Here is a 13211-nt window from a genome sequence, read left to right on the forward strand (position 1 = left end):
AACTACGGTCTATATTTTTCGATCTCTGTGGGGTAAGCATTACATTCTTGTTATACATAATCGTACTTTGGGTCTATTGAATCGCAGTCAAAGTTGGTAGGATTAGTAGCTAGGACTTTTTTGCCTATATATGGTTCGACTCCAATCCGACAAAGTCGCCTTAAGTGCTTCGCGACTTTGACCCATGGTTCACAGTTGCTGTGTCACCCTAATGAGACCTTCGCACTCGAGGTGTTCCTTAAACAAATTACTTCAATATATTCACCTGTCTTTTCTAATGCTTGGCATCAAGTTTAGTTAGAATCAATGAATGAAAAGTATATAATGTTTATTTGGATAAAAATAGCATTTTCTTTTCATGAGAATTCGACCGATGCATTCTTTGGTGGAACAGTGGGAGATAATTCTTTTTAAACGGGTTTGGGGTTCTGATTTTTAACTTTGAGCAGGGTCACCATGCTTTTCTACCAAAAATAGCACGTTCTCTTTAAATACATATTTCTTTACAAAACAATACATCAAAATAAATCACCAAAAAGAGGGCATCAAAAACTCGTAGGGCTAGGGATAAGCTCCTGAATGAAGTAAATAACTCTATTAGTAGAAAAAAAAAGAAACAAAAACAACAAAAAGTAAAAAGTAAAAACAAGATATATTTAGACTGTATATCTTAAAAAGAAATTTGTTTTTGGAGCATCTTTTTTGCAACATCGTCAAGTGCGGCTTCATTTTGGTCAAAGACGGTGTTGTTTTTTTGTCTCTCCCATGAATGATGCACCTGTCCATGTTTTAAGCTTATATTAATCTTTAGCTAAAATCCAATGTCTTCAAAGCGCATCCTTAACTTAGTTATATCAAGAGGTTGATGTCAGAGTAAACTTTGAATTTGTAAAAGTTTTGCCTCAAACTGTATCCTATTCCTTTGATTCAAAACTTGTATCTTTAACTTTATTGCTTTCTTGACAGAAAGCTCCATTGAGATTTCTTTAGGAACTGAAACAAACGGCTTAGAAATATTACCTGACGGAGAAATTTTTCCCAATAGGAGAAGAGATTTAGTTGTACGACAAGACACCTGTCAACGCTTTTCACGTTAAGGAAAGAAATGAACATAAATTTATAAAGGTCTCAACGCTAGAGTGAAGCAACTATATTTTGTTGCTTTCAACATAATATGGATAGATAATAGACTATCTATCAACAAGTGAAATGAATTTTATTAAAAAGTCGGGGGAATTGGGTTACGTTGGAGGATATTTCCACGGAGGAATTTTTCATGGGGGAAAAATTTTCCAGTATTATTTAAAAAACAATTAGACATTAAAAAAAAATTTTAAATTAAACGGCCTTTGTGATTCAGCGGTCATTCTTAAAGAATTTGATCAAAAATCGGACTTTAGCGTAAAGAGCGAGGTATTGACGAGGGGTTGAATATTAAGAATATGAGGGGATTTGCTCCCCTATCTAGAAGCGACAAGTGAAATGAATCATTTTTATACTATTCTGAAAAAATTATGCCAGCTTTACCTTTCCCTGAGACTGTCTGCCTTGGCTTTACTCTAATTAGCCATTGCTCTTAAGTTTTTCATCCCTTCCACCAAGTTGAAGCTTAGTTGAATTAAAATCAACTTGGTGGAAGTGATTAAAAATTTAAGAGCCAATGTATTGTTTATTATCTCATTGGTCGTTTTAAGTAATATGATATACCTACTAGAGTGATATATTGCTCGATTTGGAATGATTTTCTCTCCTATTGCACGGCATGGAGAAAATTATGGATGTGTTTGAATCACCGAAGGACGGGAAATAAAACAGATTGACAGTAAGCTATCTTCATTATAATTAATGGCTGAATTCAAGAAAACATTGGGAATTCAGTAGGGATTACTTATTTTTACACTTTTCTTCAAACTCTTCATTGTCTCACCTTTTTTTTAAGGTACCAATGAAAAAACTGATATAAGCATTTCAACTGATTCTGAAGATACTGGCTCGCCTGGATTGTTCTTTGTTGATAAACAGGGATCGACACCAAGCTCCACTTTGAACTCCACTCCCCGTTTGCCTTCTTTCTCCAGGAGCACGCCTAATTTCAACCGGTCAGGTATGTACTTTTAATTGGAGAACGACTTCTAATGTAATTTAGTTGTTACATACCGTTTTAAGGCTATAGAATTAAGTGCTGCTATTTGTACTATTCTTTTAATTTGCCACGGAATATTGTTCAGAATCAAACCTTAGTGAGTTCCAAAGGCTACTGAAAGGCCATTGCTTTTGGATTCATGAAAAGGATTGATGCTTTATTTATTAAATTAATCAAATTGTTGATTTTTTTTAAGTTTGAGGGATTGATGATGGGAGGTACCGAAGGGTTTTTTATTTGATTTTTGTCGTTTCTTGTTTTGTTTTTGGTAGTTGATTGTCGTCACCTTTCACAAGTTTTTCTATATTGATGATTATTTACCTTTAAGATTTAAGATTAAGATTTTTATTTTCACATTGACAAATAAATTAAGAAACTAAACAATACTTTTGCTCTAGAGAAAACCTATGAGGGTTTGCGGTCGCACGAAAGTCTACGTAACTAGAAGCTTTGCTTCAGGTTTTGTTGTTATTATTGTCCATTAATAAACCCTTTCTTCAGAAAAAAAGAAAGAAAGAGTTCTAAAAGTACTAAGTTAGCAATGAGACATTTTCTATTACTTGCATTGTCAAGCATAATAATAATAATGATAATAATAATTTATTCCAGAAAAAGCCCGTGGGCCATAGGAAATTTACATAACAAAAAACAAACAACAAATTAACTAAATTAAATTAATACTATCTAAAGAAAACGCTCCCATTGTGCCGCTGCAATCCTTACAAATCTTGCTATCCTTTTAATACTCAGGAAATTTGTCTCTTTCAGTCTATCTACCATCCATATCTCATTCAATTTTTCTTTACCATACATCTCTCGCCTCCACTCATTCAATTCGACACATTCACACAAAAAATGTATTAAACTTTCATCCTGAGATCCACACATAGGACAAGCAATAGATTCTACCTTCTCCCCTTTTCTCCCTTGATACTTTCTTTTCTCCCCAATCAAAAATCCATTTCCCCTCCAATCCAAATATATTCTCCGAACAAACTGAGGCCGTATACCTACTAATTCGCAATCTATGTAATGATCTACATGTAATGAAGCATATTTCAGATTTTAATTGTTTGATCAAAATCTACGCCATTTGAAGCTTACAAGGGGGCTGAACTGGTCATTCATGAAAGGGTTAATTTTTCTGTAAGCTTGAAATGCTTCTAACTTTCGACTAGAATTTCCCAAAAATGAGATTTTGGATAAAATATGCTTTACTTTGTAATAGACTTCGAACAAGTAAAAATTATTAGGTCTTACGATTCTAAATTAGTTGCTACAGGCTACCTGTTTTTTCTTTAAAGGAGGCCTGGGCACTTCTTAGAGCTTACTTACAATTTTTTTTATAAAATATCTTTAATGCTCTGTGAAAAAGGCTGTAACGCCATGTTTCGGTTAAGATACAACATTGGGGGAGGGGGGGTGGTTATTTGGCAAAAAGGCAAAAGCAGGTGAAATAGGTTATAATTATTTATAAGAGAAATAATAAAACTCCCGAAGGCACGGGTGTGGAAGTTCCAACGCTGTGTAAGTATTGTTCTTCCCAAGAGAAAAATTGGATCTCCATTATTTAAAAGCAAGCAAAACTTTACTTATCAATCAAGATTGGGCTCATTGGGGAAGATTGAAGGATTGTTTATCTAATACTATGTGGTTACTTAATAATTCCTAAAATGTTGAATTGTAAGTTTTTAAAGTAACTTCATAAATAAGCGGTGTAAATAAAATTAAATCTTGTTTTTGCTAGAGGAATTTGTTCTGCTGAAAATTTCTCCCATTAGAGGATTTTTAAAGGGCATGGAGTTCCCTTTGATAATAATTTAATATTTTATCAGGTAGGGGTGGGATGGCAATGCTATTCACCAGTATATCACCATTTCTAATTGTCTACAGCTGCCTAGCTGATTTGTATTTTTAATTCGAAACAGACACAGTTGTTGTTTAGGGATCTCTGCAACAATCGACTTTTAGGTACAAAGAATACTACTAAAAAATCATCGCAGCTCCAAGCCACTTGAGGGCCAACACAGTTACTTACGCTCCTCTGCCATCCCAATCTCTTCAAAGCCTCTCTTTTACACCCTCACAGGAAGCTCCCAAACACTGAAATTTCGGGACATTCCTCCAAGAAACAGGGTCTTTGAATAGATTAGAATAAAGGAGGAGTGTTCGCCAATGTGCTGGTTGCAGGTGGCTTAACAGTGTGTAGATTTTTTTGAGTAGGAGTAGTAACCGACTAGTAAACTTGATTAGTTTGCAAACTGAGCTGTTGCTGGCGGTTATGTCACATATCTTCGTGCTGCTTTACTCCAGGCTTGAACCATGGGATAAGGGATCAGAGTTCTTTTCCAGGGGGAGGGTTTAAAATGCAAAAAAACGGAATTCTTAGGCTACTACTTTTCAGTTTTTTCGGGGGGATCCAGCCCCTTGACTTGTTTACAGGTATGTACGTATATTGTCAAAACTATTGTTTCACATTTGCGTTTCTTGAATGAAGAGACTTGGTTATGAAGTTTTGTAGCTGAATTTGTACAACGGTTGATCCTCTTTCGGAAGTGTTTTCCCTTAAAAAAAAATATAAGTTAAAAAAATATGATTTTTAGATTTTCAATATGAGTTTTGCGACCCATGCAAACCTATTTCCCCGCCCACTTGTTCACGAATGTCTTCCTAAAAGTGTTTATATTATACAATTTTGGAAGGGTTTTTCATAAAGCAAATATTGTGACGTAAAATAAGAAAAAATTGACGCTAAAGAAATGAAAAGATTTTTTATTTTTCATCTTAACCGAATTTTGAGACGAAGTGTTGTTTTTTGTTGCTATTTTCAATTTATTTAAATAGTGGTAGATTTGTCAGCATGTTTAACCCCTTCTTCTGATCTCTGCCATTCTGGAAAGAAAATAATTTTTTTGCTCCTCAATCGGGCTTCTTGCGTAATCCCTGCAACTGTATTAAGTAAGACAAATAATTTGTTTGACAGTTCTCATAAGAGCGATTAAGGGGGAAGGTGACATATCCAAATCAAATTGTATAGCCCTTTTCTTGCAATTGACATATTTATTCACTCGGTCGATTTGGCCCTATCACTCTTGAATAGCAGTTTTGATTCATTAGCGTAGGTGTAGGAGTTTTAAATACCACACAATTTGTGAAATCCATTCAACTCGTACTAGTTAATAATTTTATTGTATGTTGGGGTTTTTAGTAACCTCCAAAAGGTCGATCTAAGGCCACCAACGATCACCAACAATCGGGATCGTGAATTCATATTCAGGATTGGAAGTCTGACAACTTTTTCTGAAATAAAGATTACGGGTTTGGATTATGGTGTTTCCCGAGTTGTATGTTGGGTTTATAATTTCGTCTATTGTGCAGTCTGCAATTCGACTACCCAGTTTTATAAACCTCTTTGTTCCACTGATAATTCTGAATCTTGTTTCAAGAATCTGGTCTGTCATTGGAAGAAACATCTAGATCACTGGCTGAAAGGTCTGGCTACACCAATCATATTATTGCTTATAATTCGAGTCATTACTATTAGGTTTAATAATATTTTCAGTCTGAATTCAAAACTGATGGGGTTTGAAAGCTGATGGACGTTAGGAACAATTATTTGGTATATTTTGGGCTATAAAGTTTTTTCTCTAAAAATGTGTATAGAATTCTAAAGGATTTAGTTTTGGATTTTAAGAGGGAGAGGAGCAATTCTAGTCTAGTCATTTTATTGTTCCCTACTGATTCTAGTCTCCTTTTTTTCCGTAATGTATTCTGCCATTCAAAATCGGAATATATTAAGTGCTGAAAATAAGTTGTGATTTTCCCCAAAAATTGAATTTTTCCCAAAAATGTGTCTATAGTTCTTACTGATTTATTTTTGCTTTCCTCCCTGGTTTAAATTACTTGAGGGCTTTGAAACCTGAAGGATCGTTTTTGGTACAGTCATTGGAAAAAATTTGGCTATCTGTATATCCGTACTATAATGTTTCTCTGCAAATATGGCTATAATTTTAGTGGATTCACTATTGGATTCCGGTGGAGCCGGGGGAGGGGGTTCAGTCCTGTTTTACCAATTTCGTTACGATCTATTCGTGGGGGAAGTCACTTCTAACTTCATTCCTTGCTCTGAAGTATTTTACGGTTCAAAATTGACACGTTTTAAGTGCAAAAATAAATTTTCGGCACTTAGGATGTTCCTCAATTTTAAGTGACTTATGTATTATAAGTCACCGAATAACTTGAATTTTGTAGATTTAATTTACTTTTTTTCTTGAAAAATGAAAAGACATATTGTTCTTATTATTGAAGATAATTTAAAAGGAAACATATAGTAATGTCCTAGACATGATCAATCTCAAGGACTAATGTACACGGTATGTCTAAGTCAAAATTGTGAAGTTTACGCGACAGGCCGTAATGTTTACAGTCGCTGGTAGTTATCAGTAAATAGATACTCTATATATAAATCAAGTATATGCTTGTCTGTTTCGTGATTTACAGTTGTCCTATTCAAGTTAGAAACCGGCTGCAAATGTTCCTGGAATCTTTGTAATGCAAATTAGACTCTGAAATAAAATTTTTTTTATGTAAGCTGGAAATGTCACGTCATGAAAAACTCGTCATTTACATAAATGGTATTGCATGAATATTTCCTTGCGTTAAAACTATTTTCAAAAACTTACAATTTCCTAGATGTTTTTATGTATTTTGTAAATATCGATAAAAGGAAGGCAAGAGTCTGACAAGGAAAGGAAGGCCGGCTCAACCACGAGCCGGTATAAAGTAATGTCTATCTGCGATGGTTAACGGCAGAATGATCGTTACGTTTTCTCATTTTGTTGTCTTAGTATTCATTACCTATTCTGCCAAGAATGAGGCATACTATTTTTGAATTTATTTTGGAAAATGTCTCAAACTCATACTATTAAAAACTGGCTAAAGGATTTGAAGATGGTTTTTGTTTATTTGCCAATAAAAGACTGGTTCTTCTAGGTGAAACACTTCTAGGTGAACTAGAAGCAAAATGTCTCGTAACTGATGGAGCCAGAAATCGTGATAATCAAAGAGGTTGACTAAATATAAGCAATCCTGATAAGCAGGAATTTAGGGGGCGCTGGCTTCCCGCCACGTGGTGTACATCTTGCAGCACCACGTGTGACGCACAGTTTCACCACGCTTGGTACAATTCTGCCCAGCTTGGCGCGCGCGCCCTGGTGTACCCTTTGACAGGAATACCGACATCGTTTCTCCTATCTATTCTGCTCTCTGCATTTATTAATATTTCTATATGTCTGGTATAAGTCACCATCATAGTGATCGGTATCAAATTTTTGTATCATTAAGATTTTGCTTCATATTTATTGCATACTTGACAAAGAGCCTGTCAGGCGAGATTCATAAAAAGGGAAAAAATCCATGGGTATTGTCTTCTGTATGGACCCAAAAAATCGCTCGCCCCTTCCCCAATCTCAAAATTAAAGTTCCCTTCCCCTACTGCACAGGCCTTCAAGAACTTCTGGCTCCTGGATGTATGCTTCCTGCTTCAAGACGAGCTTTAATTGGTTTAAGATTGAAAAATTTCCAACGGCTAGAAAAAATTTGAGATGAGCTATTCACAAACCTCTAGGGGTTATTATAATCTTTTTCATTGAAGAAGTTCATATATCTGTCCAAAGAGGTGACAGGCCTTATTTTCCAGGAGAGCTGGCACGTCTCTATGCAATATGAACTATGTTGCGTTAATTTAGTTTGGCTTAGGCTAGGGTTTGCTAGTCATCCTAGGCTCTGTTAGTTAGCCTGTATTGATTTCAATGATTTTTTTTTTCTTACCTTAATCGAAGAGTTTGCTTCACCTTTATGAATTTTTTCTTATGTTCATCTTTGAGGATTTCTATGGGAAGATTTAGCTATCTTTAAAGTAAATTCACTACCGGCAATCTTTTAACTTAATAATTCCGCTATGCAATATATCAATACAAAAAAGTTATCAGCAACAGTAGCATTAGAGAGACATTTATATAGTTAAAAACAAAATATAGACGAGGATTAGTGGTCATGATTAAGAATAACTTCCACTTTCATTTGCAATTAGAAGGTAAAATTCATCTACTGAATAGGAGTTAAAATCGTCTAAGAGAGATGAGAAAATATTTAGTTTGCATGTTTGCGAAAGCCTGAGAATTTGTTGCTCAATTCAGACAAGGTCATGCCACTGGACAAATATATGGAAGATATATAAGGCATGAATTGTATTCGAGGCACCAGCTTTCATATGTGTCTGAAACTCGGACTATTTACTTAGACGGGGTTTTGAATAATATCAATCTGCATTAGTTCCAAACCATTTTGATCGAAAATTTTCAAGAGTTTACAAATAACTAAAAAAAAGTTTATTTATTCTGATAGGAAGCACTTGAATCAATAATAGCGAACTTTTCACGGCCTAATCTTGTATAAAGTGGACGTAGACAGATAGTTTAGAGTAGTTGGTGATGGAAGAAATAACTTCGAAGGTCTTAAACCAGTATTGATACGGTTGGCAGTGTAAGAATCCGTAACTGGAACCATATAGATTTTTATACCCTTTTCTTCAAGATTCCTAGAAAAGCTCCTAGTATCCCTGGCTATACTGTATATGTATAAACGAAGACGAATATTTTAAGAATATGTCTATATCTAGATATATATCTATAGATATAATATATTTCTCACAATCTTTTATGCTGTTTATCCTGCAAATGATTAAATACTTGTTCCAATCATGGCTAAATTCTAATTTGCAGCCGAATCGTACGAATGTGATGAAAACCATAAGCTTTTTAAAACCAAGTCTAATAGGAATAGGGCACCAAATACTACAAATATTAATTCAACATAACCGATTACTATCTCTGACATACAAAATTTGGGTATGTCATTTTTTCTTAATATAATTTAATATATTAATTTAATATATAATAACTTAATGAACTCATTTTATCTTAATATAATGGGAAGAATGTATCTATAACTCTCGTACCCCACAATTTGGGAACCAAATCGGTGTGCCGTGGCGTATTGTTTCTTCAGAACGGTTGTCGAAGACGGCTATGAGACTGAAACCCATAATGTGCTGTTCGGTTTGATTGCGTAGGTGTCGTGATATTAATTCTAATTGAAATAAAAATTCAATGCTGCCAAGGTCTTTTAAGCATCCTTGCTATTAATCTGTGTTCATCCTTCAATCAGGTTTGAGAAACTCACGTTGTTTACATTTAGATCTTTCTCGGAAATAATTAAATAAAACTCGGACTTTTACTCCTTCCTTTGATATCCTTGGAATAACATCTCCAACTTCACTCATCGTCCCCTGTTTTGCTTTTGCTCAGTAAATTAATTAGGGAAGTGGTTTATTTCTTAAGACTTGGAATCTCCTAGGGACTCTAAAAGGTGCTCAGGTGTTTCTGATCGTTTGGTAATGGTGATAATTGTTAATTTCTAGTCAGATAAACATTCTTTGCTTTTGATTCAATTGGGGTTATTTATGATAACTGCGGCCGCGATGTTTTCAGTTTTCTAGAGAGGTCCTGGATCATAATTGTTAATGCCATCAGACAATAATATACCAAAAGTGACCATTTACGTGCTCTTAATAATCTTCTAAAGCTGGTAATGTGATGACGACCCCCCACCCCCTCGCCCAGGTCTTAGTAGTAGGTCATAGATCGCACCAGATCATAGGTGCTACATACCCTGAAAATTTGAAAACGATTTTACAAAAAATTGCAGAAGAAATAATGGAAAATAAAATACATTTTTGAGTTTATACTTAAAAGTTGAGAGATACACATTGAAATTTTCTTGATGGGTAAACCTGAGTATCAGTGTAATTAGTAGTATTTTTGCTAGTTGTATCTTTTTTTTCTTTTTTTGGAAAGGAACAAATAAAAGAAACTCAACCCAATACTCCCGTGTACGTCTTATCTTTAATTTTTGATTTGGGTAATAATTATTTATCTTTATTTTCTGCTTTCATTAATTTGTTTATGATAGTTTAAGCTATTTAATAAATTTATCACGGTAACCTTTCTAATTTTGTGGTGAAGGTGGTAACTCAATTATTATGTCATTACCGAGATGCCATTCTAATCTTCTTGATTATACACTGCCTGATTCTAAGTATGTTAGTCTTCATTTTGTTTCCCTTGGATCTTGGTTAATTACAATTATTTGTTTTAGGTAATGCCTTTTCGCCATCATCGCCGTTTCAAAGTCCCCCACTGACTCAACGTTTTAGAATGACTCTCCCAAGTCCTAAACAGGACAAGCAGGAGGAAGCTGTGGTCTCTAGGGGTACATTAGGACCAAAAATATATCCCAGTAGCCCTTTAGCTATAAGATATCCTGCAGAAAGTCCTAAAAGAGAGTGCAATAGTGATGTTGGACCAAGGCAATTTAAGAGACGAAATGCTTCTCTCTATGATGCATCCGAATAATTGGAATATTTTATTTATTGTTGAAATTTAAACATTGTTTTAGGGTCTAAATCATAGAGCAACTGTATACGAGTCGATTCTTCCTATCTTCGTAATGTTTTTTATTATTATTATTAAAAACAAAAAAAGTTGATTGCACAGCACCGAGTGGCAATTGCAGCTTGTATATTTGTAGCCGTTTAAGCCTATAGCATTTTGAGGCAAACTTGTAATGTCGGGAGCTAGACGAAATAGAAACCAACCACCATCTTTGTTGGTAACCTGAACCTTGGGTAACGGAATCAAGAGATAATGACACCAATTTTCACCTACTTACTTAGGTCCCGCCCATCCTCGTTGGACGTTTTGGAGTCACGTCTGCTTATAGCGTAAGGGCTCGGTACATTATTTCTATCATGTGCTGTACACCAATTTAATTAGCATAAGTTAAATCAGTTCTTGTATACGGTTATTCTATGGTGCAAGTTTGTTGGTTTGGTTCAAAAATAATTATGTGGTTTTTTCACATAAGGCATGCTTTTTTAAGTGGTAATATCAACCAATGTTTGTAGATATGAATAATGCGATTAATAAATATAACATTTTTAATTTTAATTCTTAATTTGGTGTCTTTCATCATTTGCACTTAGGTTATTGAGTAGTAGCTTGAGGTACAGTATCCCTGTTTAGACAGAGAAATTTGCTAATGGGTGTCCATTATCAAGTGAAAGTGGCCCCTAAACCTTAGATATTTCGTCTTATGGACCATGCATGGTGCCCATTAATGTTAAAAGTGCTAACGTAATTACAAAAAAAAAAACAGGATAGTCACAGCGAGTGAAAAAAAGAAAGCGATTCAAATATTCCGGTCGTGACCACATTTCAGCCGTCCTCAGTGTAGAATTTAAAATAAATTTAAAATAAGATAAAAGTCCAAAGGATTGTTTCGACAGAGAAATTTGCAGGAATGCTATTTAGAAAAGAAAAAATCTAATGGGTGTCCACTGTCGAGGGAAAGTAAGCCTTGGAGATTTTGTCTTGTATGACTTACCCATTAAGGGTTTCCCATTAACGTTGAAAGTGCTAACATAATGACGAAATTTAACGAAACAAATGAGGATAGTCACGGCGAGTGAAAAAAAAAAGAAAACTGTCCAAATATTTCGGTCGTAACCACAAATCAACCGTCCTCAGTGTAGAACTTAAGATAAAGGAAAAATAATGATAAAAGTCCAAAGGATTGTTTGGACAGAGAAATTTGCAGGAATGCTATTTAGAAAGAAAAATTTTCTTATGGGTGTCCACTGTCGAGGGAAAGTAGCCTCCCTAAACCTTGGAGATTTTGTCATGTATGCCTTACCCATTAATATTAACAGTGATAACAAAATGAGAAAATTTTGAATTTAGAATGTGAAGAAAATATAGATGAAAGTCCAAAGGATAATATAAAAAGACAGTTGTTAACAACAAACACTAAAATGAAAGGCTAAATATTTAAAGAGTTAAAATATAGATGAATTTTTGTTGGCAGACCCTTTGGGAGAAGTTGAATGAAATAAAATTTAAAGTTACTAGTGCTTCTCTATGAGGGTTAAGGCAGTGACTTCAAAATTTGAAATAGCGACCCTAATAATTCTTTTATCTCACATGAAAAATGAGACAGATTTTGTCCGAAAAGTCAAATAAATGCCCAAGTGGAAGTTCAAGACATTTTAAGTAAAAGTTAAACCTTCGGTATGAAGGCTTCGTGAGGTATTAAAGCAACTCTGACCTATAAAACACATTTACGGAGCAACACAACTAAAATTCCTATTGAATTCGAATCGAACCCTCCAAAGCTGTGAGAAATTCGTAGCTACTAATCCCTACCAAACTTAATTTAGATCCTGGAGTCCATTCTTTTGGGTGCAGATGAAGGGAATGTAATTCGTGCCTCACAGAGGCGCAATCGAGCGTGGACGGCCAAGACAATAACTGTAGCTTTTAACCTGTTCTTTTAATGAATTCCACCAGTTCGTCTATAATTGCAAAATAACCTCATTGATACTACCCCCCCTCCCATTCCTCTCTCTTCCATAGATGATAGATTTGCTGCAGAGAATAAAGGCACACGACCCCTGATCATGTTACATACCGTTTTTGATTTGGATTTAACGCCCCGTTCTGTTATGTGTGCTTATGACAAGAGTTTAAGCTCCCGCATTCCTCCTTCCCCACAGAGGTCGAATAGATCCTGGACTTTGAAAAGGCATAATAGGACATCACCTGCCGGTTTTGACTAAGTTTGGTTGGGATCCAGCGTAACTATAATTCAGAAACAACTGTTCCTTCTGCCCATCAAATTTTATTTATATGCGGTAACCTGTCCTGGATTGATGACAAGAAAGGAAAGAACTCTTCCCCTAAATGTTTTGTCCAGAAGAGACCCCAGAAAGGCAACACTGGAATAACTAATATATTCTTTCATTCTACCGAGTCTTGGTTCACTCCAAATTTGTGCTAGATCTTCCGTCCGTTTCTTGTTGACGTTCTGATAGCAAAAGCTTTGAAACCGCAGTTCCCTGCCTCTCATAGAGGCTGCAACGAGCCTGGCTTCCCGATTGGTTGAGCTGCGA

At 35.1% G+C, this 13211-nt stretch overlaps 1 protein-coding gene across 1 annotated transcript in view; it reads left to right on the plus strand.

Moving 5' to 3' along the window:
* Positions 1-11211, plus strand: part of LOC136031386 (lariat debranching enzyme-like) — a 57234-nt gene extending 46023 nt beyond the window's left edge. The window contains exons 8-9 of the mRNA XM_065710908.1: positions 1940-2104; positions 10361-11211. Coding sequence (XP_065566980.1) covers positions 1940-2104; positions 10361-10617 — 422 coding nt within the window. The 3' untranslated portion in view covers positions 10618-11211. The remainder of the gene's footprint in view (positions 1-1939; positions 2105-10360) is intronic.
* The last annotated feature ends 2000 nt before the right edge of the window (positions 11212-13211 follow it).

Source organism: Artemia franciscana, chromosome 9, assembly GCF_032884065.1.
Source record: "Artemia franciscana chromosome 9, ASM3288406v1, whole genome shotgun sequence".
Taxonomy (NCBI): domain Eukaryota; kingdom Metazoa; phylum Arthropoda; class Branchiopoda; order Anostraca; family Artemiidae; genus Artemia; species Artemia franciscana.